This window comes from Rana temporaria, chromosome 2 (assembly GCF_905171775.1).
Source record: "Rana temporaria chromosome 2, aRanTem1.1, whole genome shotgun sequence".
Lineage (NCBI taxonomy): Eukaryota > Metazoa > Chordata > Amphibia > Anura > Ranidae > Rana > Rana temporaria.
In genome coordinates this window covers 410,278,074-410,293,938 of record NC_053490.1, presented here as the reverse complement: position 1 = coordinate 410,293,938, position 15,865 = coordinate 410,278,074, and the positions used below count along the sequence as shown (strand labels likewise).

The following is a 15,865-nucleotide window of genomic DNA, read 5'->3' as shown; positions in this document are numbered from 1 at the left end:
CAGTAAACTTTACTTAGAAAGAAATCAGATCACAGGCATCCCTTGCAATAAGAGTTTATTTTTGGCTGAGATTATAAGGCTATTCTTTACCTAAAGGGATGCAGACTCTGCATTTTTTTCTCAATAAAACTGATCTAATGGTAATAGCAGAAGCAGACCCATCAGTTTGAATAATGTAAGTATGTAAGTATAGTGCAAGTGAGAATTTCTTCAGAAAAAAGCAAGTTATATACAGTATTTGTAGAGAATTTGCTTAAAGAAGAACTCTAGTCTCAGGATTCCCTGTCCCATTTGTTTTTGCCTTTGGTGTCTTGTAGAAAATTATACTGCACTTCAGTTTTCTCCCCTTCCTCTCCAAAATGTGTGCCTATTAATTTTATTTGAATGGTATTTCAGCAAGAATGCTTCATGTCTGTCAAAGCTCAGCCTCCCAAATGACTGAACATTTTAGAGGCACCCCCTAGGGGCAACAGGTGGTGTCAGTCACTGCTGCAGTGTCCACGACAAGGGCTTCCCAGCAATACTGGCATCATATTTACTGTACCCTAAGAGAAACAGCAACTGTCCATTATACAGTGGGTGACCGCGATATTGTGTCAATCTCGCTCCCTTTCTTGGCGAGATTGACCACCTGCGAGCCCCATCGCGGGAGCCAGCGCCGAGCTGGCTTGCCGCGATAGAGACAAAGCCGTCATAGAAGCGACGGGAGATCCGACTTGGATTCCCGCCAATTCTAGCGTTGGCATTTAGTATGCATTCCTGAGAGGGAGAACTCCACGCCAAATTTTAAATAAAAAGCCGGCAAGGGCCCCCCCCCCCCAGGAGCATACCAGGCCCTTGGGTCTGGTATGGGTTGTAGGGAGACCCCCCCTACGCCAAAAAAACAACGTAGGGGGTCCCCCTACAATCCATACCAGACCCGTATCCAAAGCACGCTACCCGGCCGGCCAGGAAGGGAGTGGGGACGAGCGAGCGGCCCCCTCCCCTCCTGAGCCGTACCAGGCTACATGCCCTCAACATGGGGGGTCGGGTGCTCTAGGGCAGGGGGCGCACTGTGGGGCCCCCCCACCCCAGAGCACCCTGTCCCCATGTTGATGAGGACAGGGCCCCTTCCCGACAACCCTGGCCGTTGGTTGTCGGGGTATGCGGGCGGGAGGCTTATCGGAATCTGGGAGCCCCCTTTAATAAGGGGGCCCCCAGATACCGGCCCCCCACCCTAAGTGAATGAGTATGGGGTACATCGTACCCCTACCCATTCACCTGCAAGCAAAGTGGTATAAACACAAATAAACAACACAGGGTATTAAAATATTTTATTCGTCTGCTCCGGAGGCCCCCCTGTCTTCTTTAGCTCTTTCAGCAGGGGGGGCTTCTTCTTCCGCTCTCCGGGGGTCTTCTCCGCTTTCCTGGCCGGCCGGGTAGCATGCTTTGGATACGGGTCTGGTATGGATTGTAGGGGGACAATGTACAACTCCCTACAACCCATACCAGACCCAAGGGCCTGGTATGCTCTTAAACAAGACAAAAATCTCCCACAATGTAGCAGCTACCAACCAATCACCATACTTACCGTGGATCATGCATGGACAATCTCCTATTTGTAATCTTGAATCCTGAGGTGACTCTTCCGAACCTAATGTCTCTAGTCCATTGATGGTATTGTATATAACTATCAGATAAATTACGCTAAATCTGAAGTCATCAATATACTAGGACTGGCCTGTTAGGTTGAGACAATGTTTCCTTTCATTGGGACTCCTTTTTTACCCAAGCCCGGACCAGTTATTTGAGGCCATCTTTTACCCCTTATTATCTCAAATACACTTGGATGTACAAAATTGTAGGGCTTTAAACCTGATGTGGTTTGGGGAGTCTATCGGTTTTTAAAAAATGACTAATCTACCTCAGATATTATATCTGATCCAAACCTTCCTTATAGTGATTCCTACATATTTTTTCAACATTTCCACTCACTACTTCTTAAATTCATATGGGGGAACAATGACCATGTATACATTATTTCCTCTCCACCCTTATTACTTTCTCTCTGACTTAAATTTAAAGTGCTATATTTTTTGCACTTAAGTGTTCTGCCAACAAATTTTAGGAGCAGGGATACTAGATATTATTGCGGTGTTACCAGGACCATCTTATTAGCATCATGGGCCCCTGGGAAAAGTAATGCACTGGGGACCCTACCAGCCTGCATCAGGTGTCCCCATCACAGTACCACTATACATCTTGTTACCCCATAAAAGTGCCCATATACTGTATAGCTGGTGTCCCCATCAAAGAGTCCCCTTACATTGGGTTCCCCCATCACAGTGTCCCCTTACATCATTCCACCCCATTTATCAGCTGTCCCCATACATTGGGTTCCCCCATCACAGTGTCCCTATACATCAAGTGTCCCCATCACAGTGTCCCTTAAAATCAGGTTTCCCGATCACAGTGCACCCTTACATCATGTTCCCCCAACACAGTGTCCCCATACATTGAGTTCCCCCATCACAGTGTCCCCATACATCAGGTTTCCCTCTTCACAGTGCCCCCATACATCAGGTGTCCCCCACCTCGGTGTCCCTTACGCTGGGTTCTCACATCACAGTGGCCCCATACCTCAGGTGCCCCCCTTCACAGTGTCCCCATACATCAGGAGTCCCCATTAGGGATGAGCCGAACACCCCCAGCAGAACATGCGAACAGGCAAAACATTCATTAGAACACACGAACACCATTAAAGTCTATGGGACACAAACATGAAAAATCAAAAGTGCTAATTTTAAAGGTTAATATGCAAGTTATTGCCATAAAATGTGTTTGGGGACCCGGGTCCTGCCCCAGGGGACATGTATCAATGCAAAAAAAAAGTTTTAAAAATGTCAGTTTTTTCAGAAGCAGTGATTTTAATAATGCTTAAAGTGAAACAATAAAAGGGAAATATTCCTTTAAATTCTGTACCTGGGGGGTGTCTATAGTATGCCTATAAAGTAGTGCATGTTTCCCGTGCTTAGAAAAGCCCCTGCACAAAATTAAATTTCTAAAGGAAAAAAAGTAATTTAAAACTACTCGCGGCAATAATGAATTGCTGGGTCCCGGCAATACAGATAAAAGTAATTAAAAAAAAAAAAAAAGAGGGTTCCCCCTTAGTCCATTACCAGGCCCTTTGGTTCTGGTATGAATATTAACCACTAGCCGACCAGCCGATGCAGTTATACGGCAGCAGGTCAGCTCAGATGCACGAAATCACGTAGCTATACGTCATTTTGCATTCCAGCCATTAGGGGCGCGTGTAAACACACAGCTCCCAGTCCTGTCAGGGGGAGAAATGACTGTTTGTCTGTTCATACAATGTATGAACAGTGATTTGTCATTTCCCTTAGTCAGTCAGTCCCCCCTCAGTTAGAACACACCTAGGGAACATAATTAACCCCTTCATCGCCCCTTAGTGTTAAACCCTTCCCTGCCAGTGGCATTTTTACAGTTATCAATGCATTTTTATAGTACTGATCCGCCATAAGGTCACAGTACCGATAAAAATCGCTGATCGCCGCCATTACTAGTAAAAATATATATATTAATAAAAATGGCATAAAACTATCCCCTATTTTGTAGATGCTATCATTTTTGTGCAAACCAATCAATAAACGCTTATTGTCATTTTTTTTACTAAAAATTTGTAGAAGAATACGTATTGGCCTAAACTGAGGAAAAACATTTTTTTTATATATTTTTGGGGGATATTTATTATAGCAAAAAGTAAAAAATATTATTTTTTTTCAAAATGTTCACTATATTTTTGTTTATAGCACAAAAAATAAAAACCGCAGCGGTGATCAAATACCACTAAAAGAAAGCTCTATTTGTGGGAAAAAAAGGACGCCAATTTTGTTTGGGAGCCACGTCGCACGACCGTGCAATTGTCAGTTAAAGCGATGCAGTGCCGAATCGCAAAAAGTGGCCTGGTCATTGACCAGTAAAATGGTCCGGGGCTGAAGTGGTTAAGGGAAGCCCCGAACCATAATAAAGAAAATGCGTGGGTTCCCCCCAAATTCCATATCAGGCCCTTCAGGTCTGGTATGGATATTAAGGGGAACCCTGCGGCATTTTTTTTAAAATGGCATGGGGTTCCCCCCAAAAATCGATACCAGACCCCCGGTGGTTGTGGGGGTCTGCGGGCGGGGGCTTATCGGAATCTGGAAGCCCCCTTTAACAAAGAGGAATTCCAGATCTTGCCTCCCTATGTGAATTGGTAACAGGGTACATTGTTCCCCTACCATTTCACAAAAAAAGTGTCAAAATGTTAAAAACCACAGGAGACAGTTTGGGACAAGTCCTTTATTAAAAATAAAAAAATTAAAAAGAAGGTTCCATCGATGTAATCCTGTCTCAAGCGATTTGTAAAAAACCCACAGCTACGAACGATACCGCCTCATAGGAGGCGCCAGCCGAATGACGCTCTCTCAGTGACAGTTCTTTTTATAGCCAAGGGTGGGGCCATATGTCACATGCGTGGGTGACCCTGCCCCCTCTCTGATGCAAGAAGAAAGCCCAGGGTTACCCAATGACGTGTACGGGTGACCCCGCCCCCTCTGGCACAACGTGGGTTTCCCGCAACGCGCCGTATCATTCATAGCAGCATTTTTTTCCGGATCGTTCGAGACAGGATTACATCGTTGGAACCTTTTTTTTTATTTGTGGTTTTTAACATTTTGAAAAATGGTAGGGGTACAATGTACCCCGTTACCAATTCACATGGGGGGTGGGATCTGGAGTTCCCCTTTTTTAAAGATTCCGATAAGCCCCCCACCCGCAGACCCCCACAACCACCATGTTGAGGGCATGTGGCCTGGCAGGGATCAGGAGAGGGGCATGCTCTCATCCCCCCTTTTTTTCTGCTGCTTGCCAGGTTGCATGTGGGGTACTTAAAAAGTATGTAATTTTGGGGGGAACCCCACTCCATTTTAAAAAAATGGCGCAGGGTTCCCCTTAATATCCATACCAGACCTGAAGGGCCTGATATAGAATTTGGGGGGACCCACACACATTTTTTTTAAATTTTGGTTTCGGAGTTCCCCTTAATATTCATACCAGGGGGAACCTGTGTTGTTTTTTTTTTTCAATTGCTTTTATCTGTATTGCCGAGACACGGCAATTTATTATAGCCGCGAATAGTTTTAAATTACTTTTTTTCCTTTAGAAATGTCATTTTGTGCAAGGACTTTTCTAAGCACGGAAAACATGTGCTACTCTACAGGCATACTATACTAATATTTCCCTTTTAGGCCTCATGCCCACGGACGTTTTTACAGCCACTTTTATGAGCGTTTTTTTTGCAGCTTAAAAACATCTCTCCATGTTAGCCTATGGCCTCATGTTCAACATGATGTTTTTGAGCTGTAAATGGCTGAGCCGTTTTTAAGCGGAAAAAAAACAGGACCAGTGCATTCTGAAGCTCCAGCGTTAGAGCTGTATAGATGTCAGACGCCGGCAAAGAGTGTTGAACAGGATTTAACTAGGCTTAACGCTGTGTTAAGCCTCGTCCGGCGTTTTTTTCTCTATTCAAAATCAGTGGTTCCTTATGGGAGCCCATTGATTTGAATAGAGGCTGCACCAGAAGTTAGATCAAGATGATCCGACTTGCGGGGCGACCCATGTTCAAAGAATCTTGAAGGGGAACCCTGTGATTTTTTAAAAACAAAATGTGTGAGGTTGCCCCCCAGGATGATACCAGACCCCTCGGTCTGGTATGGATCTTAAGGGGAATCCCCCACACCAAAAAAAAAAAAAAAAACAGCGTGGGGGTTCCCTTAGGACCCATACCAGAGCCTTATCCAAGCACGCAGCCCAGCAGGTCAGGAAAGCGGGCGAGCGAGCACCCCCCTCCTAGACCATACCAGGCCACATGCCCACAACACGGGGGGGGTTGGTGCTTTGGGGCGGGGGCACTGCGCCCCCCGCCCAAAGCACATTGTCCCGAAGTTGATGAGGACTAAAGTGTCAATAAAAAAACACACTACACAGGTTTTTAAAATAATTTATTAGGCAGCTCCAGGTCTTCTTCCGACTTCAGGGGTCTTCTTCCGACTTCGGGGGGTCTTCTTCCGACTTCTCTGCTCTCTCCGGCGTATTCTCCCACTCTCCGGTGCCTTCTCTGCACTCTCCGGTTCTTCTCTCACTCTCTGGTGCTTTCTGCCTTCTGCCGGGCTCCGCTATCTTCTTCCAGCTCTTTTCCTAGCGGCGGCCCGGTCTTCCCCGATGTCTTTTTTCCATCTTCTCTTCTGATGTTGACTCGACGATCTCTCCCTCTATAATGTCGTGTGCACAGCTCGCAATGATTTATATAGGCATGGGGAGTGGTCACATGGGGACTGTGATGTCATAAGAGGCTGGGTCACCAGGTGACATCACCCGGTGACCATGCCCCATGCCAATATAAATCATTGCAGACTGCGCACACGGCATTACATCAGGAGACATCATCGAGTCAACATCAGAAGAGAAGAGGGAAGAAGACGACAGGGAAGATCGGGCCGCCGCTAGTAAAAGAGCTGGAAGAAGAAAGTGGAGCCTGGCAGAAGGCAGAAAGCACCGGAGAGCGAGAGAAGAACCGGAGAACCCGGAGAAGGCACCGGAAAGCGTGAGAAGATGCCGGAGAGATAGCGGAGAAGTCAGAAGAAGACCCCAGTAGTGGGAAGAAGACCCCGGAGCTGCCTTATAAATTACTTTAAAAACCTGTGTAGTGTGTTTTTTTAACTGACGCTTTTCCCCCCCAGGTGAATGGGTAGGGGTACGATGTACCCCATACTCATTCACATAGGGTGGGGGAGGCCGGGATCTGGGGGCCCCCTTATTAAAGGGGGCTCCCAGAATCCGATAAGCACCCCACCCGCAGACCCCTACAACCAATGGCCAGGGTTGTCGGGAAGAGGCCCTTGTCCTCATCAACATGGGGAAAAGGTGCTTTGGGATGGGGAGCGCAGTGCCCCCCTGCTCCAAACCACCAACCTCCCATGTTGAGGGCATGTGGCCTCGTATGGTCTAGGAGGAGGGCACTCGCTCGCTCCCTTTCCTGACCTGCCTGGCTGCGTGCTCGGATAAGGGTCTGGTATGGATACTGGGGGAACTACCGCGCTGTTTTTTTTTTGGTGTGGGGGATTCCCCTTAAGATGCATACCAGACCGAAGGGTCTGGTATCATCCTGGGAGGAACCTCACACAATTTTTTTTTTAATTTCTCCTTCAAGATTCTCTGCACACGAGTCGCCCCGCAAGTCGGATCATATTGATCCGACTTGTGGTGCGACCTCTATTCAACTCAATGGGCTCCCATAGGGAACCATTGATTTTGAATAGAGAAAGAAAAACGCGACTGAAAGCTAGTGCGGCGAAACGTGCATTGAATTCATTGCAAAACGCGGAAAAAATGACGCTTTTTTTCCTGGAATCTGTACTAGCTTTACAGCCTTTTTTTTTAAACGTCTGTGGGCATGTAGCCTTATTGTTTCACTTTAAGCATTATTCAAATCAGTGCTCCTGAAAAAACTTTTTAAAACGTTTTAAAACTTTTTTTGCATTGATACATGTCCCCTGGGGCAGGACCCAGGTCCCCAAACACATTTTTTTTCCCATAGACTTTTCCGTGGCTTTTCCACGGCTTTTCAAATTAGCCATGAACACCCCAAATTGTTCGCTGTTCAGCAAACAGGCGAACAGCCAATGTTCGAGGCAAACTCATGTTTGACTCGAACATAAAGCTCATCCCTAGTCCCCATCACAGTGTCCATATAGATCAGTTGTCCCCATCAAAGTTCCCCCAAACATTAAGTGTCCCCATACAACAGGTGTCCCCCATCACAGTGTTCTCTTAAATCAGGTGTCCCCCTATCACAGTGTCCCCATACATCATGTCACCCCATCACAGTGCCCCATTACATCATGTCACCCCATCACATTGCCCATATATTGTACTACAGGTCCTCATCACAGTGCCCATGTTGATCATATGTCCCCATCACAGTGCTCTCATACATTAGGTGTCCCCATACATCAGATGTCCCCTATCAAAGTGTCCTCTTAAATCAGGTGTCCCCCTATTACAGTGTCCCCATACATCAGGTGTCCCCATCACAGTGCCCATATAGATCAGATGTCCCTATCACAGTGCCGCCATACATTAGGTGCCCCCCATCACAGTGCCCATATACTATATATCAGATGTCCCAATCACAGAGCCTCCATACATTATGTGCCCCACATCACAGTGCCCATATAGATCAGATGTCCCAATCACAGTGCCTACATACATTAGGTGCCCCACATTACCGTGCCCATATAGATCAGCTGCCCCCATCAAAGTTCCCCAATACATTAGGTATCCCCATACATCAGGTGTCCCCTATCACAATCTCCACCTACCTAAATGAAAGCAGCATCACTCATGTCAGACAATAACAAGCTTCCGGCGCCCTCTCCTCCATAGGATGACACAACACTGCACCCTGTACAGCCACTCCATCCCCTTATCCCAGCCCTAGTGGAGAGCACTAGGTGAGGTGTGGTCCTACTCCGCTTTGAATGCTGTGAGGTGTGCGGGATTTGCAGCCATCATGTCACTGGTTGCTAGATGCCAGGCAGCTCTAGCAACCAGTGGCCAGTAAGGCTCAGGTGGACGGGGAGCCAGCACTATGCTGGGGTTTGCAGGCTCTATCAGTTTCATTCCGGGACACTGTATTGTCCCAGAATGAAGGTTCCTAAGACCCGGGACGCTTGATAAGATGGCCCTAGGTGGTACAGGGACCAACTAAGCTTCAACTAACTTTCCCGCAAACATCCAACTTATGTTGATGTTGCCATCAGGAAGAGGGCCAAAAAATATACACATTTCAGGAAGAAGTGAGACAACTAATACTTAAAGGGAAACATTACCTATAAAAACTTGCAAACAAATAATGTTATTTAGCATGGAACATGCTCGTCCCCCCATCTCTCCCGGGGGTTACTTCCAGGTATCGCGGCTTTCCGGCGCTGTGATTGGTCGGAGCCGCAATGATGTCACTCATGCGCATGAGTGCGGGAGCTGCTGGAAACAGCACACGGACTGAAGCAACGGCACATATATGCCATTGCTTCAGTTTGCCCCAGTGCGCATGTGCACATGCAAGGGGCAGGGAATATCTCCTAAACCATTCAGGTTTAGGAGATATCCTGGGTAGCTACAGGTAAGCCTTAATATAGGCTTACCTGTAGCATAAAGTGGTTGTACAACCACTTTAATAATTATGCTACAAAAATTAGAGTGTTCTGTAAATTGCAGCATTGTTCCTATTTCTTCCTGCTGGAGGCTTACATTTTTCTGAAGCCCAGAGCCACAAAATAGAGCAACTGAGCATGTACAGAGCAGGATGAGGCAGTGTATTTCTGGATTTTAAACAGTACAGGCACTGTATACTTATGTTTAATGTTTTACATACCTATACCTGAAAAAGCAGCCAGCATAAAATGATCTAACATGTGTCAGGGAAATTACCATAGGAGGTAATGGACGCTTCTGGAGCATTGTCATGTGCACTGGTGCAAGAAGAATAAACAGGCGTATGTGGTTAGCAACACACTAATGTGCAAACGCACATGTGCAGCGGCACTAATTGACAAACACGCGTACGCAATAGTCACACAGTGTGACAGATGTGGCCACTTACTGGCCTATATAAGACTGCTGCTGAGCCCATCACATTGCTGGATTGTTGTCAGTTTTACCGAGCCTCTGTGCATATTATACTTGGATTTCCTGTTGTGACCCGACTTGCTCCTGACCTGTCTGATCTGCTCTCCTGGTTTGACTCCCTGGATTGATTTACCAACTTTGCTGCTGTCTCCAGTGTCTGATACTGGCTTGCATCACAGACTTTGCTACCATTACCTGTTCCTGGCTTGCCTTCCTGTATTTAACCTTGGCTTGATCCTTTCCCTGCTACCTGCCTCTTCCTCCTGTTGGATCCGCAGTGTTTAACCCCCAGCCTGGCTTACACTATTGTCTTCTGCACACACCATTGCCAAGTGTTACTGAGGATCCCTAGAGACTTTGGCCCAGCTGTGTATCCTGCATTATCCGGTGACAACCGACTCTACCCCCCTGTACCCATCTGGCAACTTGTGCTTCTTTAGGTGCTACACCTTCTGTACCATCTTCAGGGGTGTACTGCACTTAGCAGCAAGGGGAGCCCTTTCGGCACTTCCGCCTCCGACCAGGTATGTGACAGTATGACTTCATTTTAAAGTTCCACTCCAAGCTTAAAGCAGTGGAGCTAGGCAGTCATAGTATGATTTATTTAATTTACTTTAATGGCGTACCACTTAGGCATTACACATTTTCACTTAAAGTTAATCTGCTGAATGTGGTCATGGCATGCATTTCAGCCTTATGGAAGCAGCCTATCACCCCTTTAATCTCTTACTGACTGGCCCAAGTTAATGATGTTGAAAACGTGTAAAGCCTTACGGCTTCCATATAACACAGAGAGGAAAAGTTTTCTGACATTTGGTATCAATGGACCATTTCCTCTTGTTCTCAGCTTCTCTGCTCCTCTGCTCCTGAACACTCACTTGCAGTGCACTTGTTGTTCAAAGTTGATTTGCCTTTAGTAAATAATCCCCAATGTTTGTCAACCACTGCTTTTCAAAAAATCATGTGTCATTATTTGAACCATCAAAAGGGTTTTGCAGTCAAGGGGACTGAGAACCATTCATTATGTTGTATTTATTATTAACAGGAGACACAGGGAAATATGTGGAGAATTACCCTGCCACATACAATAATTTGATAAGGATTTTTTTTTAGGTGCTACCTCTCATACCATAGGACATCCCCGGACACTCTTATGTCTAAAATCATGCTATGTCCACTAGGGGCATAGGATGACTGAGAAATTATATCTTGGACTACCTGAGATGGGATTATTATGTAATTATTATACACAATATATTCAAGGATATCTGTAAAGAACTATTTACTGTTTGTTGATTCTGAACTCAACAGGTTAATTGTAAGAGTGACTCATTCATACTGTTGGGACACATACTGTTAGATGCTAATGCCGTCACCTTCAGCCATCTGTCTGTTCTCTGTGCTAATTGACCCTGCTATTGTGTGAAGATATCCTGTGTTTACACTTATAATAATGTGTATTGTATAGAAAGTGAGCGGGGAGACGTGACGTCTACCCTGACAGGTCATATCTATGAGTCATCTCGTCTGGGTAAATGATTAGTTAATTAGCTCATGTTAATTTATGTTCTGGTTACCTTCTCAAACTGTATATAAGGATGTATTATTGGTTCTATTAAACACTCCATGTTCAGCAGACAAACAAGTATCATCTCGTTGTGTGCTTGAGAGCAGCTGGAATATCTGATATTTATATCCAGACTGGAAAGAAGCGGTATATGACAGAACCACTCATCTCTGTGTAAATGTTCATTGGATCCTACCACTTACTGACTGCTGGTCACAGAACCGAAAGAAAGACTACCCATATATGGTACATACAAATTGAACTGGTAACTGTTGAATAATACCCTTTTTCTGTAGCAAAATGGAGATTAATTGTTGATCAACAATTTGTGGTGAGTATCAATGTTCTGTAGATAAACAAAATTCTCTATTCTGACTCCACATTGGCAAAGGAAGTAAGAAATGTGCAGAACTCTGCTCTGAGATGGCAAGCTGTCTGCTAATCTACTTATAGCAAACTTCCATGACACACTTCAGGCTGGCATCAGGCTGATAACAACTACTGGACAAAAGAAAGCTATGGGACTCAGTGCTTTGAAGAGAGATAGGAAAACACTACCGATATATGTGCCCAGCTCAAATTTCAAAAATCGGTTTACATCCGCTTTACATGTATGTTTATTCAAAATGTATTAGAACAAGTGGAACAAAATATAAAAAAACAATTCAAATCACACTTCATTTCTCTGACTACAGTGATACAAAATCTAACTGGTAGCTATGCAATTGTAAAATTTGAATAATATCATGGTTACCTTTTGTACTTATTGTTTTATTTAAAAAGCTCATGTATCTGACATAAAAATGTTATAATTTAAATACAGCTGTTCAATTAAATAGTCTAGAATTCCTTTTTACTGTATAAAAAAAGTGAGCTCAAATCAGATTTTCTTTCTAGCAATCTTGCCTATTTCACTACATGATAAGTAAAAAGCTTGTTAGAGGCATGAATGAGTTGTGAATGATGGATAATGCTTTCTTTTCTTGGGTGCAATGAACTCATCAATGGCAGCATGTTTAAGCATTACATATGGACCATGGAATATTAATGCTGCATTCTGGCTATGGCCTGGCATACATATTTCTTCTTTTATTTTCATAAGATATTTTCCTGGAAATGCAGCCTCAAATTATCTAGCCTGTTTTATATTAGAAACTGAACAATCGGATTCCATCAATTCTATCTATTGTTGTAGACAAATGGGTATAACATAACACTATTACCTTCAGAATAGTGGGATAAGGTTAATAGGCTTACACAGGATGCTCCAGCCCCAGATCCAAAAATTGTAACTCGTTTTGGGTCACCACCAAAAGCCCCTATGTTTTCTTCAATCCATCTCAAAGCTTGAATTTGGTCAAGTAATCCATAATTTCCTTTAGCTGCTTGATCCCCTGTACTCAAAAACCCTGAAACAATACAAAATAAAATATTAATATTCATATTTGATATTTCATTTAACATACCATTTGGTGAATTGTTTTATTCAGTCTATTTAACAGCAGTTTAGAATTATGATAATAATAAAAAAGGAAATATGGTGTCATTTTTAGTATATGCTTATTCCCCAGTCTGGTATGATCTTGTGACTGTACAACTATATTGAAAAACATTTGTGGGAAAAGCTGTGAAAAGGCAGTCTTTCTAAGGATCACAGAGCTTTGAAATAAAGTAGTATACTTCATTAAAAATGATCAAAATGTTAAAAAATATGAAAAATTTACAAAATGTAAAAAAATATTGAAACCATCATCTTTTCCCCTAGAATAAAATCGTCTATGACAACATTGCCATGTGTAGGACATCCCCATACACACCTCACACACGCCTATACATGGATATAGTTGTTTTAACTCTGGCTTATACAGTATGCTCAAGTTGTTGCACTACATATACATCACACTCTCTATCAGTTAAGCACCACTGCAGGTCAGATTCAAATCCTCTGATGCATAATTTGGCTATGTGTAAACATCAAAAACACCACACAGTAGCAAACAAGCAATGGAAAAAACAAAAGGGGATTTTGGAATAGCAATCCCTGGCAGATGGTAAGAACTCCAAAAAATGCTTCATTGAGTGTCAATGCTATAAATGGATCTAAACTTTGTATAACTCCAAGTGATGTAATTGCATACACAATGGCTCATTTAGATACAACGTGGAAAAATATATCATTCCAGTCTGTCATATCCAAAATAGCAAGTAAACTCATTTGAGTTCAGTATACTCCAACATTGCAATTAAACAGTTCAATATATCCTGCTTGCAGAAAAGGTAGTAAGGCAGAAAAGTTAGATGTCAAGCCAAGCATTATTGTTAAACATACGTAGAATTATAATAATCATTATTTGCAAACAAATCAACAACTTTATTTGATTATATTGTCAGAAACGCAGAAACTCTGAGTTAGAGCCGGTTCACACTGGGGCGACTTGCGATCCGACTTCATGTCGCCTCAAGTCGTCCCAAGTCGCGCTGTAGAGAAAAACAATGTAAGTGAATGGGAGCGGTGTTAATACACACTACTCAAGGCGATCCGACTTCAGAAAAGGTTCCTGTACTACTTCAATCCAACTTGTAGGCGATTTGTACCCATTGATTTCAATGGAAATCGCCTCAGAATTCGGATCACTGTCTTAACTGAAGCAACTTTCCAGGAAGATAACATACAAAACCTCTCCTGCCCCCCTCCCTCCCCCTCCCTCTCCCAGAGCTGATTGTTGTTTTATTGGCCACTGGAAAGTCTCCTGTCCTGGAGACGACTTCAAGTTGTGTTGTAAATCGCCCCAGATCGCCCTGTGGTTCATGTTCAAGTCGCGTCGGAGTCGCCTCTGAAAGTCGCGCTGGAAGTCGTGTCGCCCTAGTGTGAACCGACTCCTACGGTAAGTGCCCTTTACATTTATATTACATTTTTTTTTTGTAAATAGTAAACTACCTTCACTCTATGGGTTTGATTCACTTAAGTAGTAGACACTGTTCAGACCCCTTTCACAAGGAGCCGACCATAGCGTCGGCGGTAAAACACAGCTATTTTTACCGCCGACGCTATGGGCGGATTTGCAGTACATTTCGGCCACTAGCGGGGCAGTTTTACCAAGAAAGGGTTAAAAACGCCTGCAATGCGCTGCTGCAGCAGCACATTGCGAGTGGTATAACCGCGCTGTCCCATTGATTTTCATGGGCAGCAGCGGTGAAGGAGTGGTAAACACACCACTCCTTCACCACACCAAAGATGCGACTAGCAGGACTTTTTTTACCCCGTGCTTTCACACTGGAGACAATGGTGCTGCTGTTTAAGGGTGGATTGCAGGTGCTATTTTTAATGCTATAGCGCCTGCAATACGCTTCAGTGTGAAAGGGTTCTGACTTTAAAAATTTTTCAAATTTAGTAAATGACAGTAGGCTTGATAATGTTTGCAATACGTTTTGGGACACTGTCTATAAAAGTCAGAGTCATTTTTCGACAGTAAATGTGTGGCTTGTAATTAGTTGTACATGATTAGTCATCAAAGGGAAAATATTTAGTATTTTATTTGGTTAAACTGTACTTTTGTACAATACTCCTTTTAGATGACTACCACTACGATCATGCCGTATCCTTACCGGTCTACAATTAATTTCTATGGACATTTAACCTAATGTTATATGTCCTTTCCATTGGAAAGAATGGAATATGTGCACCCATTCACAGAACACTTTGGAACCAAACAAAAGAGTTTCAGACAGGTGAGTGTAAAGCCTCGTACACACGGCCGAGGAACTCGACGTGCCAAACACATCGAGTTCCTCGGCCAGTTCAGCACTGAAGCCGCCGAGGACCTCGGCGGGACGAGAGCTCCCATAGAACAACGAGGAAATAGAGAACATGTTCTCTATTTCCTCGCCGAGCTCCTCGTCGGCTTCCTCGGCCGAAAGTGTACACACGGCCAGTTTCCTCGGCAGAATTCAGCCAGAAACTCGGTCGGAAGCTGAATTCTGCCGAGGAAACTGGTCGTGTGTACGAGGCCAAAGACCTTAACAGAGAAGGAAAGGGGATATAATTTAAAGTATAGCCTTTTGTTACCATTTAATGTACTTGTCTAGATCATTTTTATTATTATTGTAGTTTTAGTTAAAGTCATGCTCATGTGGTTTTTACATATTTACAAGTATGATCTATTGTATTTTTGTTATAGTATTAAATATAGATATCTGTTGATTAATCTCTAAAAGGAGCAGTATTTTGACTCTCTTAACAAACTGTCAGCCTGGGCAAAAATAGATGACCAAAAACAGTAATCAAAATCTTTGAAATTTGGTTATCCATAAAAGTAGGTACTCCTAATCTTAATGCCCAATTCCATACCATTCACTCCACCTTGAAGCATGAGTAAAAACACACTTGTCACAATTAACACTTATGTAAGAAAATTGTAATCCTCATCTTAATCTACGGGTGTTTATAGATAATTTGATTTATACAGAAAAACTCTTTAAAAATGTATATTCCAAAAAATAATATTCCAGGGTTAATATAATAGGGATCCCCACTGTCCCTAATCTTGAATTAGCCCTATTGAATATCAGTAT

At 43.6% G+C, this 15,865-nt stretch overlaps 1 protein-coding gene across 4 annotated transcripts in view; it reads right to left on the bottom strand.

Annotated features, from left to right (window-relative positions):
- The window catches only part of NLGN4X (neuroligin 4 X-linked), a 405,179-nt gene that overhangs the window by 75,524 nt on the left and 313,790 nt on the right, over positions 1 to 15,865 (bottom strand). For all 4 annotated transcript variants that reach the window (XM_040338158.1, XM_040338161.1, XM_040338159.1 and 1 more), the window contains one exon: positions 12,517 to 12,702. In XM_040338158.1, coding sequence (XP_040194092.1) covers positions 12,517 to 12,702 — 186 coding nt within the window. The remainder of the gene's footprint in view (positions 1 to 12,516; positions 12,703 to 15,865) is intronic.